This window comes from Haemaphysalis longicornis, unplaced genomic scaffold (assembly GCF_048455015.1).
Source record: "Haemaphysalis longicornis isolate Haplotype H1 unplaced genomic scaffold, Haemaphysalis longicornis Haplotype H1 scaffold_12, whole genome shotgun sequence".
Taxonomy (NCBI): Eukaryota; Metazoa; Arthropoda; class Arachnida; order Ixodida; family Ixodidae; genus Haemaphysalis; species Haemaphysalis longicornis.
Genome location: NW_027526225.1, coordinates 62,474,151 through 62,487,816, shown reverse-complemented (window position 1 = coordinate 62,487,816; position 13,666 = coordinate 62,474,151). Strand labels below are relative to the sequence as shown.

At 44.6% G+C, this 13,666-nt stretch overlaps 1 protein-coding gene across 1 annotated transcript in view; it reads left to right on the top strand.

Annotated features, from left to right (window-relative positions):
* LOC144162736 (ubiquitin carboxyl-terminal hydrolase 24-like) overlaps positions 1–13,666 on the top strand; it is a 113,518-nt gene that overhangs the window by 30,882 nt on the left and 68,970 nt on the right. The window contains exons 17-24 of the mRNA XM_077693375.1: positions 370–501; positions 1,763–1,874; positions 3,988–4,064; positions 4,759–4,899; positions 5,287–5,344; positions 10,906–11,014; positions 12,217–12,394; positions 13,250–13,348. Coding sequence (XP_077549501.1) covers positions 370–501; positions 1,763–1,874; positions 3,988–4,064; positions 4,759–4,899; positions 5,287–5,344; positions 10,906–11,014; positions 12,217–12,394; positions 13,250–13,348 — 906 coding nt within the window. The remainder of the gene's footprint in view (positions 1–369; positions 502–1,762; positions 1,875–3,987; positions 4,065–4,758; positions 4,900–5,286; positions 5,345–10,905; positions 11,015–12,216; positions 12,395–13,249; positions 13,349–13,666) is intronic.

Genomic DNA, 13,666 nt, shown 5'->3' with positions numbered 1-13,666 from the left:
ACTAGATGTGGCCTGTCCGTAGCATAGCCGGTGGCGGTCTCACGCACGTCATGTCCAAAGTTCGGGGCATAACGAGTAAGGTATTTCTCTCTGTGGCTGAAGATTTCTATTGCGTTGCCTTGTATCTTCACAGTGTCTGAGGAAAGAAACTCTGATGCATGGCGAAATTTTACAAATACTCTTTCACTCTGATGTTTCACGACGTTTGAGTGTACACTCCTTTCGAAGTGTCGCCCATGCACGCAACTGATCCCAAGATGCACTTGTTCTCCAGTGACGGAGCTTCTTGTGACGTGCCAAGGTGCGCGTTTCGGTCTCTGACTTTTTGTCCCCCCCCCTCTTGGGTTGTCTCTTCCTGCGCGAGCGCAGCACATGATGACGCACCTGGAGTTCCTGCAGTTCCTGCTCAAGGACGGGTCCCAGTACCTGCCCTGGAATCGGGCCAAGGAGATCTGGGACACCCTGGTCACCAACCCCGACGCCTGCAGCTCCGATCGAGAGGTGGGGGGAAAGGGGGAGGAGAAGGGGAGAGGGGAAACAGCCAGGCAAGCTTTAAAAGGGGCCACGAAGACCATGGACCTTCATGGACAAATGAAATGCAAACACAAAAATATGAACTAGAACACTAAAGATTTAAAAATACTGCTTGTGGAGGTCCAGTAATGGCGTGTTGTTGGTACATTTGGAAAGCCATATTTCCAAACTTTGTTATTGTAATTAGTCCACGCGTCAATTTGACTTGAATGGAAAGAAGTTGCGCTTATATTTCCGATTCGTATTTTTGGGATTGCATTTCATTTGTACACCATTTCATGACTACAGCTTTGTTTGATTTGGAAGAACTGGCCCTCTGGTAACTGTCTCACTCAGCTTCATTCCAGCCACGAAGGATGCTTTCCTAACCGAAACAGGACAATGAGTATTGGAACACTTTCAAATTTTGTGCTACAGAGATGTAATATAGGCCAGCATTGAAAATGTAGCTATCGGTGTAATAATGGCACGTCACCATTCCAGGGATATTATCAACTTGAACTAAAGGCCCAATTACAATCGCGCGTCTTTTGTGTCGGCGGCAGCAGATCCCACAAACAAGATTCTGTGACATTGCACAGAAATCGCCCGAATGAAGCTGGAGAATCACCACTACTTCATCTGCTTTCTTTAACATCTCAGTTATTTGCCTAAATCTCGCCATAAAGTTGGTATCATTGTTATCAGGAGAAAGCGGTCTTTTTATTGAACTGAAACTGTATTGTATTCATGGCCTCTTTAGGAGACAGTCACGAATTCGCAATGCTTGGTGATCTTTTGCAAGCGTGGTGTAGAAGATTGTTTTTTGATATTGCAGAAGGCTCCTACAGATTCTATCACATCCCTTTATGTTAGTCAGCAAACAGTGTGAGGATACGTTGGGCAGAGTTCGAGGGAGTGCGACGTGCCATGCTTGCACTATTCCCTTTTACCTAGTCGTCTGTGTCTTGTCATGCTGTTCGTTTTTTCTTGCGCTCTTGCTTTATTTTTTCTTTCTCTTTTTTTGGTCAACGATTACTGTCCGCCAAATTGTCTAACTGGCCGTACTGTCGCTTCCACTTCATCTAGTCGAGATAAATGCGGTAGGAGAACAAAGAGGTAACCGTAAGAACAAGAAAGGGGGAAATAAAAATAAAAATGCCTCAGACAGATGCTTCAGACTGTACTTGTTGCTTCAGTGTTGTGCTTCAAACTGTGCTTCAAATTGTTGCTTCTTTCTCTCTTGCAGATGTGCTTCGAGTGGTTTGAAAAGTGCCTTCAGGACCTGGAGTCGGAGACACAGTCGTTGCTGTTCCAGCACAAGCTCCTCAAAATGGACCCCACCCAGGTGACATCGAAAGGTTGGTTTGTGCACCCTCCTTAAAGCGAGCTGTTTCTTGTCAGTATGGAAAAGATACAGTGCCCTTGTATCTCGTTAAAAATTAAAAGAAGAGAAATACTAGTTTTATCTTGCATGCCCTACCTCTATCTGATACTCGGCGCAGTGAGATATGCCCTGCAGGAATGCCTTGAGAACTCATTGACTCACCAAAGTCACAGCAGTACCTGTAGCACTATAAACAAAATGAAGATGAGTAGTGGTTTACGCTTGCAGTGTTGTTGGTCGTTTATTGTGCTGCATTGAACAGGACCTATGTTGGTTGCGTAATTTGAATGAACACCCGTTTTTACGTTGATGTAACTGGCATTGAAATCGGACCATCATTTAAGGCGGGTGGAAACTACCCCGTTGCCCCGAGATGTTTGACCATGGCTCCAAATTTGCACTTAGTACTGTAGCAGCGTGTTATGCTGGGCATGGGTTTATTCAAAGTGGAAACGCGACATGTGTTACTATGGCAGGTACGATCGGCTGTACAAAAATTAAAAGACTCGATGATGAATGATGAAGATAATTAACACGATCCCCTGAGTTGTAAGAAATGGTGACCTTGCAGTAGCTGTTCGAAAAAAGCAGCAGTAACATTTCTATTCATTTCTATATGAAAGCCTTAAAGAAATTTGTGCAAGTGAAAAATCTGACCCTGTTCTTGTTATGTGGCATTCCATCTGCTTTGGCGTGTGCAATCAAGTTTGGGAAAGTTAAGGGACTTTGCACCTGACGCTTGTTTTGTAGCTAAGTTGCTGAAGGAGGGACTTTGTTGTTGCTTAATTTCAGTTTAGCTTGAGCTGTAATTTAGCACCCTAGTGACTGTCATATTGGATTTCTGAAAACATTACAGTCTAATCCCGCTACAACGAAGTCCGCTTCAACAAAATTTCCACTTCAACGAAATATTTCCAAGTCCCCGTCAGCTAGCCATAGAAGTCAATGCAACGAAGTCCTCGCCACTACGAACGATTTGTCTGGCTTGCTTTCGCTTCAACGAAATTTTTGATGATTTGGGCTGGGTGTGAACAATTATTTTACAATAAAATAAGCATAGCGCCAGCTATCTGTAACTTTTTATCCATTCAGGACGCTTAGTTTCACCGAAAACATGCGCGGTGCACCCACACTGCCACCCAAAAAAAAAAAAACTCATAGGTGGACGCCATTGGGTGATGGTGATAACGATGCGGCGGGCCGTCTTTACACGAGGCACAAGCCAGGTTCGCCAAGCTGGAGCTACAGCCAATCCGTATCCAGTTGAAATCGCGCGAATCTGCTCTGCTGCTGGCATGGCTGCTCGCGCAGCGTCGTCATGTATGTGTTGTAAGCAGCTGCCCTTGCACTTTTCCTGCTACAATTCTTCAAAGTCGAGAGCAAAATTAATGTTTTCGTGTTTAGTCTTGAACCCGCGTCATCCTATCTTATTCGCGAGCTGGCGATCGCAATAAATGCAAGCGCGCGCGGCTTGCCTGCCAAGGTCAGTTGCTGCCGTGCCTAGTCGGAGGATAATTAAGATAACGGCGCCGTTCCTGCCACAAGCGAGAGGGGGGCTTCCAACCGCGTAACAGCTATCTGCAAGTAATCAGCTCGGCGGAAACGCCTTGTTGTACAGCAGTACGCTTTCCGCCTGCATTTCTTCACCTCTTCCCTTCTCCTCAGTATTGCGCTCTTCGGGTGCTGGTAAAAAAACAAACAGATAACGATTGGTATGTTTGTTATCTGACTAAACACGACGTTACTGCGCGTCACTCTTTTTTCTAAACATTGTATTATGCTGCCAATGATGCGGAAATATACCGTGCTATTTTTCTTGCCCTTCCGTGCTGTGTTGGGGCAGATTTCGCTTCAACAAATTTTCGCTTCAACGAAATTTTTTGCACGTCCCGTCAGTTTCGTTGTAGCGGGATTTAACTGTACTAGCATTAGACTGTGGTGTGAGTGTGATTAATTTTTGTATAGTAGGTGCGTTTCAGAGTGAATATCGAATAACGAAAAAGCTGCTTTCGGAGTAGCCTTGTAGAGAAATTTCTCATGTCTTGGAAAATCACAGATGTGCATAAATGCGCCTTCTTTTTGTGCAGCATTTTCATGCTTCAAGACCTATTTTGAGCACGTCAACATTCATGAGAACAAGCTCAAGAAGCGAGCCGGCGTTGTGGTGAGCTCATTGTTGCTTCTTTTTAAACGGGCTGTTCACCCAATGTCACCCTTTAATCTCGCAAATTAATGAATTTTCTCACTTACAACTTGGGGTGACCAATTTGCGTCTTTTAACTGGGCCTGATGTCAATGCTTTTCTGGCCTAGAATTATTTTGACTGGGGGGTTGTGCAGGCTCTGAAGCGCACTATTGTGATGGGGATGTTGTTTTAGCTGCATCGGCCTCCAGTGTGACCAATTTTGTGTTCCTTGAGTCTTGTAAGGCCTAATTTGAAGAGGCAAACGCTCCAGTTTTGGCCTCGAGAGAAAGTTGGGATTGTATGAGTATGGCGATGTCATTGTAAGGGGGAACGTCAGCAGTGCCTGCCTGAGGCAGGACTACTGCAGTCCAGTGCAGGACAAGTGCAGTCCAGTGCAGGAAAAGTGCAGTTCAGTGCAGGACCAGTGCAGGACCAGTGCAGGACAAGTGCAGGACCAGTGCAGTCCAGGGCAGGACAAGTTAGTTCAGTGCAGGACCAGCGTAGTCCTCTTTCTGTACTTGAGTGCCGCAGTATGTAGGAACAGTTTGAAGGGCTCATTCATTTAGACCCTGCATTAATTGAGAAGGCCTTGTTTGGGGAGGTGTTCAATTTTTTCTTCTAATTTTTTTTTGGTTGTGTCCCAACTTTCTATTCTGTCTCCCTCCCCATGCAGATAGTGGAGAAGCTGGAGCTGACCGGCATTGACTTCCTGTGGCAGATGTCGTTGGCTGCTCCCGAGGAAGACATAGCTGAGATGGCCATCGACTTCATCCTTGACCTCTCCTACAAGTACCTCTCAGCGAGGTTAAAAAAGGTGCTGCGTCGAGCGTTGTTGGAGGGCAGTAGTTTCTGAGTGTGGCAATTTATAAGTGCTCCGAACCCAATGCACATTTGTGGAAGCCCGAGCCCTAAAAGGTGGTGGCCAGTACAGTGACGGCTTCCTATGCTTATTTCTTTTAGTAGCACATCACTTACCGTGCAGTTGTCGACCCTCATGCTCAGGTGTTGGAATTTCAAATCGTGTAGCTGTACTTTTGTGTCTGTTTTCGTTTTTGTTGTGGGTGGGAGTTTTGAATGATGATGAGGGGTTCCCTGGTGTTCGCTCTGTAACTGCTGTCATGCACGGGGTTGGCTAAGCCCTTGTGGGCTGTTTGTGGGAAGTGAGGTGGCTCAACCTCTGTGCATGTTTTTGTTTCTGCAGGATGTGGTGTCACTTCATCATCGCTTCATCAATGAGTGCTACAACAGGTTGAAGGTAGGTGTCGCGTTTATCTGCACTAAGTGCTGTTTTAGCATGTCTCTCATCCAACATCCTTACAAAGAGTGCCTTTGGATCAGAAAATATCTGTAAAGTTAGCTCTAAATCTGATACCCGTGCCACACGTACACAAAAAATGACATTAAGTGTTTAAGGCCTTAAGATACCAATGTCATTAATTGGGCGGGCCGTGCTACACGCGAAAACGCAAAGGCATTAAATGTGTTAGGCATGATGGTGATCATGACCAAAAAGAGAAATTCACTCATATTTTAGAAGTCTCTAATGTAGAGAAAAACGCCTTAGAAGCGTTAAAACTGTTTTTTGCGAAAGAAAATTTTCTAAAAGTGGCTTCAGGATGCCGTCGCCGGCCAGTGGTAGCCAAATCCGAAAAATTTAACACGAAAAGTAACACGATGTTCTTACTTTTGCCTCTGTTCAAGTGAACTTCATCTTCTTCAAAACTTCGCCACCAATTGTGCACAAAAAATTGTCATATTTCGAAGTTTAGCTACATTTCCGCGTCAACACTCTGGTGCTGAGAGTTTCGGTGGCTTCATTTGGTGCTCATCGCGTTCCAGGGTAGGCAGATTTAAGGTGTTCGCGAAGGTAAATGAGTTGTGCGGAACTCCTTCAACCAAAATGACATTAAAGCGAATGGCATTAGATTTTTGCGTGTAGCAGCAAATTAATGGCATTAAAACTTAAGGCATTAAGCATTTAATGTCATTTTTCCTGTACGTGTGGCACGGGTATGAGACAACTTGAATTTTTTTTTACGGCAAAACAAATGTAGATCAAATATGAAGTGCGTACTAGTGATAAGCCAAACTGCAAAAAAAAAAAAAGCCATTTAATATGTCTAAAGCTTCTGTCGTCTCTCGTTTTTCTGCCTTCGTATATTTTTTTAAAAATTCAAATTGTCGAATGTTTTTCAGAGCTTTTTGTAGGAGGCAGCAGTGCCTGCTTATGTGCGCTTAAAAATTAGTCTTGCTTCGTGAGGTAACATGCAACCACCAACTGCTTGATTTCTTTCTTTTTTTTTTTTCTTTTTCGTGTACAGCCCTGGTTAGTTGTAAGTTGCAACCTTGCTTGAGTTTGATCCATCTTGCGCTGTGAATTTTGTTTTGACTGAGTCTGATTTGTCACCCGGTCATGCCTTTACCTTGTACATGTATAGGGCCAATAGTACAAAATTTAAGATGGGGTTATCAAAAAGACTGCTTTGTCCAAATAACTACGATACCAATGTTGATGCAAAGTTTGAACAAATAATCTAGATATTAAGGAAGGCAGATTAACTCTTTCGCGACCGCGGAAAAATGGCCGATTTTGAGTGCTTCCAGAAAACGTTTTTTTTTTTTCTTGAGCTACTGGACACATTAAGCATCGCCATGCATGAAATTGTAGCTTATAGATTGCTCTTTCAAGCAGTTTTGTAAAAGATGTAATTATTGAGGGTTTATTCGTCAACGAAACAAAAAAAAGTGCACAAAAAGAGTATACACAAAACACTAATAGGCAATTTTACTGAGCGTAAAAATTACTTTAGGAATTCTAAGATATACGAAATGTTTCTACATTCCTGAACTATGAGGCAATATATACATCAACGCTGTACACCAAGTTCTGGATTTTTGCGGGCCTGCCAACCTAACGGCCCTGACAGCTGTGCCACTCCACGAAGCCACTCGAGAGTCAGCCAGTCTCTCTAAAATATGCATCGAAGCAGGCTTCTTTGTGTTCTCATACAAAATCCTTATCACTGCAGTGATAAAAAACAAGAAAAAGAAATTTAGCGCTCTTGAGAAGCAGCACGCGTCGCTCCGCAGCACTAATTTTACATGAGCGCCGGGCTATCTTGAAGGTGGTAACGCGATACGGCGTGGTGCATTTGGCAAAATGTCCCCGCCGCACATTGTTTATACCCTACACATGAAAGTAATACCGCAGTCGTTAGGTATTAGGCACGTTTTGTTTATAAATACAGTGTGAAGTCAAGAACGGACCTTCCCTGGCAGCACCTGTTGAAGTCTAAGGCTGTTGAATGGGAGAGTCTTCATCAGAACCAAAATCTGAAGAATCCACATCGTTGGTGGAATCATCACTGCTGCACTGCTGCTGGGGTAAAAAAATCAGCAGCAGCAGTGCCCGAAGTCCTTGAAACTGCTGTCCACCTTTGCAGTGTGCGCAGTGAAACAGGACACCATTTTCTCCCAACTCGCCGCTACCTCGGGTTCAAATTTCACTCGTGACGCTGTCTACCCAAGTGAAATGTAAACAAACGGCAACGAAACTGAAAAGGGGGTTTCCAATGAACACACAAGATGGCGTCAATTGTCCGAATAGCGTCGTTTTTAGTTTTTGTGGGAGGTTTGAAAATCATCATTAACCTGTGAACGATGGCCTGTGGCGTGGTCGCGAAAGAGTTAAGCAGTGGCGGTTCACCAGCCACTATCTCGGTGAGCCCTTGTGATGCCACATTAACTTGTTTGTGCTATTGGCGGCTGTTGACTGAAGCCACTGCTAAATAAAAATGTCTCCGCACTTGTGGGGGGGCTTTTAGTTCCATTCGATTGTACCACTTGAATACTTCTTACATTTGGATAACCCATTGATAGCTGTTTCAGTGTTCCTCCTATTACATCACTACTGGCGTTGTGTAGCGCGAAATTTGAAAGTTCTTCAACGTTTTTTGCATTTTCTTCGGTTGAAGAAGCCTTTCACTGAATGGCATTGATTGAATTACCGAGAGCTGCTAATTGTTTCAGATAGAAAGCAAGGTTGTATTATGTCTTAATGGCCCCTTAAACTTTGATATGATGAGTTCGGTCAAAAAATCTGCACTTCACTTCATTAAATTGAAGTACTTTTCAATCCAGAAGTCATATCTAGCACGCGCAAACCATAGCAGTTTATGCGCCAATTGTAAGCACTCATTCACAGCAACTTCGGGTGGGATCCGGGGCCTTTGGTGTTCGCATGGTTTCTCGTTGAACTGTCCCACTACCTTATGCACATCCGTATATATGTGTGAGTATATGGCCTGTATGTACTTATGTCTACAAAATAAGTAGGACAGACAGAACTTACTTGGCTAAACAAAACCAATATGTACAAGCAAACGGTAAAATAAGAAAGAAAAGCGGTAATTTTTATGCTTTATATCCCTTCTAACTGGCGTCCAAATGTCATTTGACTCAATTGCAAAGTTGTTTAGCTCCACTGGGTTTTGAAATGGCACTCAGCTCAAATGTCATTCGAGTCGAATGAGGACCGCGAAAGACATTTGGAGTTCTCGAAGGCCTTTATTGCACTGTTGTGCACAGCGTTCTACGTCAGCATTCACAAATATATTACTGGCGTACTTAAAACAAACAAAATATTTGTAATTGTGGGATTTTGTTTACTTTTCGCTCAGTAAAATCGTGATATCAAGATGTAATAATTCCGTACTCTCAGCACTAGTGCGAGCAAGCGTTAAACCAGTGTGGCCAGACACCACAGAACATGCACCCAAAAGTATAAAAAAACCTTGATTGTGATTTAGAATTAAGAAAAACTATGTCAAAGCTTGCGTTACTGATTAAATTTTACTGCCAAAGACGGCTGCTAAATTTGATTGTTGCATTATTGCGTTAAAGCAGATCTAAGCAGCAGCAGCGCCACGCACCACTGCGAGCGATTGTTAAAGCTTTCAAATGTCATTGAAATTGTAGTGGAGCAAGGCAGATTCTGAATGGTATTCAAAGCCCCCTCACACTTGAGTCAAATGACATTCGTTTCGAATGACATTCGGACGCCAGTGTAGCAGGGGTATTAGTGACGTTAAAAAGGGCAAAACGTAGTAATATTTCCATAATTTCTTGTGCAATACATATTACTTTTTCTCTGGGAAATTTGATGCCAGAACATGCCACATTTGGTGGTCTGATTAAAAAACAAAAAAAAAAAAACCGAAGGAGGAATTTATTTTGCATGCAGAAGTGTAAACCATATGATTCGTGGAATACAGTGGGTTACCTGTTGAGGGAAAGAACACTTGCCTATCTCTCTTTAAGGGGGCACATGGGTCTTTGGAACCGAAAAATTGCCCAAAAAAGCATATCTTTAGGCATCACTTTTCTCTTTATTTGTACAGTTTTTCCCCTGAAAATTCCGTACTTCGAACAGTACCAGATACAGTAAAGCCCGCTTATATTGAACCCGGATATATTGAATTATTGCCTATATCGAACCCTTGTATAATTCTGGTAAAAATTACATGCATTTGAAACTTTTTATATCGAACGCGATTTTGCTCACAATGGATATATCGAACTCTCCCGCGCGGGATTTTTCGCTCTCCTTAGGCATGTGGCAGGCTTCTTTCCTATGATACATCGGCGCGCAGCGGTGGCGAGGGTGTCGCTCGCGACTCCCGCGCGAGCTCGGGCGCGTCCAAACCGGCCGTGGCAGAATGGTCCAGCTTCACGCATGCATGCCGTTGGAGCCGAAAGCGCTACATTGGGCGCTATGGGCTGCAGTGTCACCAATCTTCAAGTCCGCGCCACTTGCTGCCCGCACTTGCTCGGTTCGCTGGGTTCGCCGTTATTCGCTTGCATCCATGCTTGTCTCCGCTCTGTCGAAGAGGCCGAGGAATCCGTACTGCTTCCGAGTACGAGCAAAGCCGTTGCTGCCAAGGCCCTGCTACGGCGATACTGAAGTGCCATTGAGGGCAGCGGTCTTGGGCTTGTCGACTGTTTAGATACCGTGGAGCAAGCAGTCACCAGCAACACGTTGCGCTCCAAGAAGCAGGTTGCACTCACGCAGTTCTTCCGCCCCAATAAATTATTGTTTTCTTTCCGAGAAAGTGCCGTATAAATAGTGAACTGCATGGTGGTAAGAGCTCAGCATTAGCCCGTGACTCTGCCGGCAAGATTGCTCTCTAAGTTTTTTTTGCTTTACTTTCTATATGGAATTTTTGCTATATCGAACTATTTTACAATCCTCGCGCTGTTCGATATAAGTGGGCTTTACTGTAGCTATAAAAGTCTTAGAGGCCCCGATTTCAACAACAAAATAACAATTTTTCCATAATTCTCCACTTCTTTGCCACAAGTGGTATTGCAGTAATAGGAAATTCTCGAGCAGTACATCCCAGCATATAGTGCAGCTAGGAAGATAATTTCTGTTGCACTGTGAAGCTGAATCTTTAAACTGTCCAATAAGGGAAGCAGATTTTGCATTTTGGGTTTCAGTAGTTTAATTAGCGTTATTTTGAATTAGTTAGTAGGAGCACTTCAAACCTAGAAGTTAGAAATGATGTAAGCTTGTATGTGATTGCAAAATAAAAAAAACTGCTTCCCACATTTCATTCTCCACAACTTCTGATGTCCATTCATGCCTTGCTGGTAATTCATCAAAACTAATTGAATATTTGAAATTGGCTAAAAAAACTGAACAGGCCCATGCAGTTTCATCAAAATTGGTTGGAAAGCAAAAAAAGAAAAAAACGTTTCTAAGACCTTAAGAAAAGAAGTGGAAAAAAATTCTCGCACCCTACTCTGTGCACGCAGGTAGTGGCTGAAACCATTGGCGACACCGCCATGACCACCGCGGTGTCAAACGCCACCAAGACACTGACAGCGATGGCGGTGTCGGAGGCAATCTCCCTGTCTCTGCCTAAAAGGTGAGCTTCTATCACGCGCTGCCCCAAGGGGTTGTTTTTCAAAAAAATTATAGCAGTTCCAGTCATAGTGAAAGCTACGGAGCAGTGATTCGCCAGAGGGGCTGTGGTACCCTCTTGACTAGTTTCAGTATCAGCGTGGTGTTGATACCGAAAGTAGTCAAGAAAGTGTGCCGCAGCCCCTGAAAGGGCCTCTAAGGAGACACTGGATTGAGTTTTCATTATTTTGGATAATGAATACATTAATTTGTGATTTTTTCCTCATTTTATATTATTGCGTACTTATTTGCGGCCTAGCAATGGCAGCCTACGTGGCAGTGGTGCAGCGCAAAGATCACCTCCAACACTCTGCATATGAGTAATGTGTGCCGGTGTGCCGCAGTTGGCTTCGCAACATGAGGGACGCAGGTTCAGTCCCGACCCAGGGGAAGCGGTGATCTTTTTGAAGCTTCTGTTCGGGTGCGTGATGCCGTGATTCGGACGGGCTATGACAACAAGCCGGCCCCCTAAAGTACTCCGCACTTAAAACTGATTGCATATTATGTGTTATTGCATTTTAAGTGCAGAACACTATAGGGGTTGTCCTTGTCGTTGTAGCTCGCTCGCTGGACCCAAGTAGAGCCACACGGCGTTCCGTCGTCACGGCGGAACCCAGAGGCTTCGAAGCCAAGCGGTTTACATAGTCATAAGCGTTCGAAACTCATGAACGGCTGGCGCTTGTCATACATCTCCCCGTTGTTTAGCGCAGAGAAAACTGCAGGTGCATTTGAGGCAAAATATACGCAGTTAACTGGCAGCACCCGCGTTCATTTAGTTAGGAACGCTCATTGGGCTTGTTTTTGCGATAGTAAGCAAAAGGAAGTGGCAGTGCAACGCCGGCACGTGCGGGAGGAAAAGCAAGCACAAAAGAACAGAACTCCCGCTGGTGCAATTTCAGGTGGGGGGCACGCGAGCACTGCGAAGGCGGGAAATTTGAATTGCATATTCATCAAGAGAGGATTGAGATAGGGCGGCAAACAGCGTGATGGGTGGTAGCAGTGAGCGGATAACGGTGCTACAGCCCATTAGGGTGGATCACTGCTTTGCACTTCCGACAGCCTTCACATTGAGCGGAATGGCTTTAATTTTTTTGTAATGTATGTAATTGCCTGAGTGGTGTTGCTACAAGCGCCCTCTGTGTGTGCCCCGTCCTCTCTGCCTTCCAGGACTAACCGGTCGCAGAACATCTGCCGCCTGCTGCACCTTGCGGAGCGGTACATCTCCTCCATTGAGGACCAGCACTCAGTGCCTCGGGTTATCCTGCCTCATGGGGCCTCCTTCTACGGATTTCCTGTCACGCTATGCATCGTCAGCGACAGCCTCAAGGATCGTGTCAAGATACGGGTCGGTGTCGTCTCTTTTCCTTGTTCCCTCGGTCGCTGGTGAATGGGACCCACAGGGCCGGATGTCGTCAGGCCTAATCTAAGTAGGGATTAAAAAAACACCTTTTAGTCTTTCTGAAAGTTCTCGTGGTCAAGGGGTCTATAAAGTTCGAAGGCTTCCATTCCTAATACTCCTTCTCAGCCTTGCTTGGGTTGATGTCCCATTTCCTTGGGTCATTGGTGAATGGGAATGGGACTTGCGGAGTTAGAAGTCAAGTTGGAGTAATTTGGATAGAGAGATACCTTATTTATCTTTCAAACAGCTCAAAGTGGTCTTGGGGACTGTAAATGTAAAGTTTAAAGTTTTTGGATCTAGACTTTTTTCGGCATCTTTTTAAATGTGGTTGCGCAGTGGGGCTTTTCAGACAGGGAAATGCCAAAGTGACTTTTAACTGGATTGGGGGGGGGGGGGGTGTTACCTTCCTTTTCTTTCACGTGGGGAGGCTTCAGCGGAGCATATTTCCTCTTAGTTATGATTAACTTTTCGAATGTCCACTTATAATAGGTGACTCGTAATGCGCGTTTCTCGGAGTCAGTGCCATTCACACTGTAAGATAAGGGTGGAACGCTTCTGATTTTTTCAGCAAAGGTTCGCAGTGTGAAAAAAAGGACTAAGGACGAAGAGTGGGGATGCAGACAAGTCACCACTCTTCGCCCTTCATTCTTGCACATTAATTGTGCTTTAAAAAGTTGTAATTTTCTTACAAAAATACTTTTTTTTTGGGCAGCTTGGGGGATGCGGAACTGGTTTTGGGATTTATTTTGAGTCACTTCTTCAAAACTTAGTTGTTTGCCTTTTTTTTTTTTTACGTTCTAGTGTCACAGCAACGCTACAGTTGGCTCTATGAAGGAAAAGGTGGCCCGGCTATTCAAGCAGATTCCTGGCAACCTCCAGATCTCCATGGATGACATTCCGGTTCGTTTTCTAACCCCCCCTCTTTTCTAGCTGCTGATCCCAGAGCGTTTGCATACAGTTTGCAGCAAAATTTCAGTTACCGTATAAACCGGATTACAGGTCGACCCGGTATATAGGTCGACCCCTTACCTTGAGGTGGGAAAAGTTGACAAAAAAAAAATTAATTCGGCACAGAAGCGCACTCACAATGTCTATATTTATTTTCGACGCCCGTCCGTCACTGCCACTCACTATGCCTGCCGAAGTCACTCGTCCGAGCTCTCACAGTCGTCCAAGGATGACTGCTTCGCACTGTCATCTTCCACGTCATCAGACGCG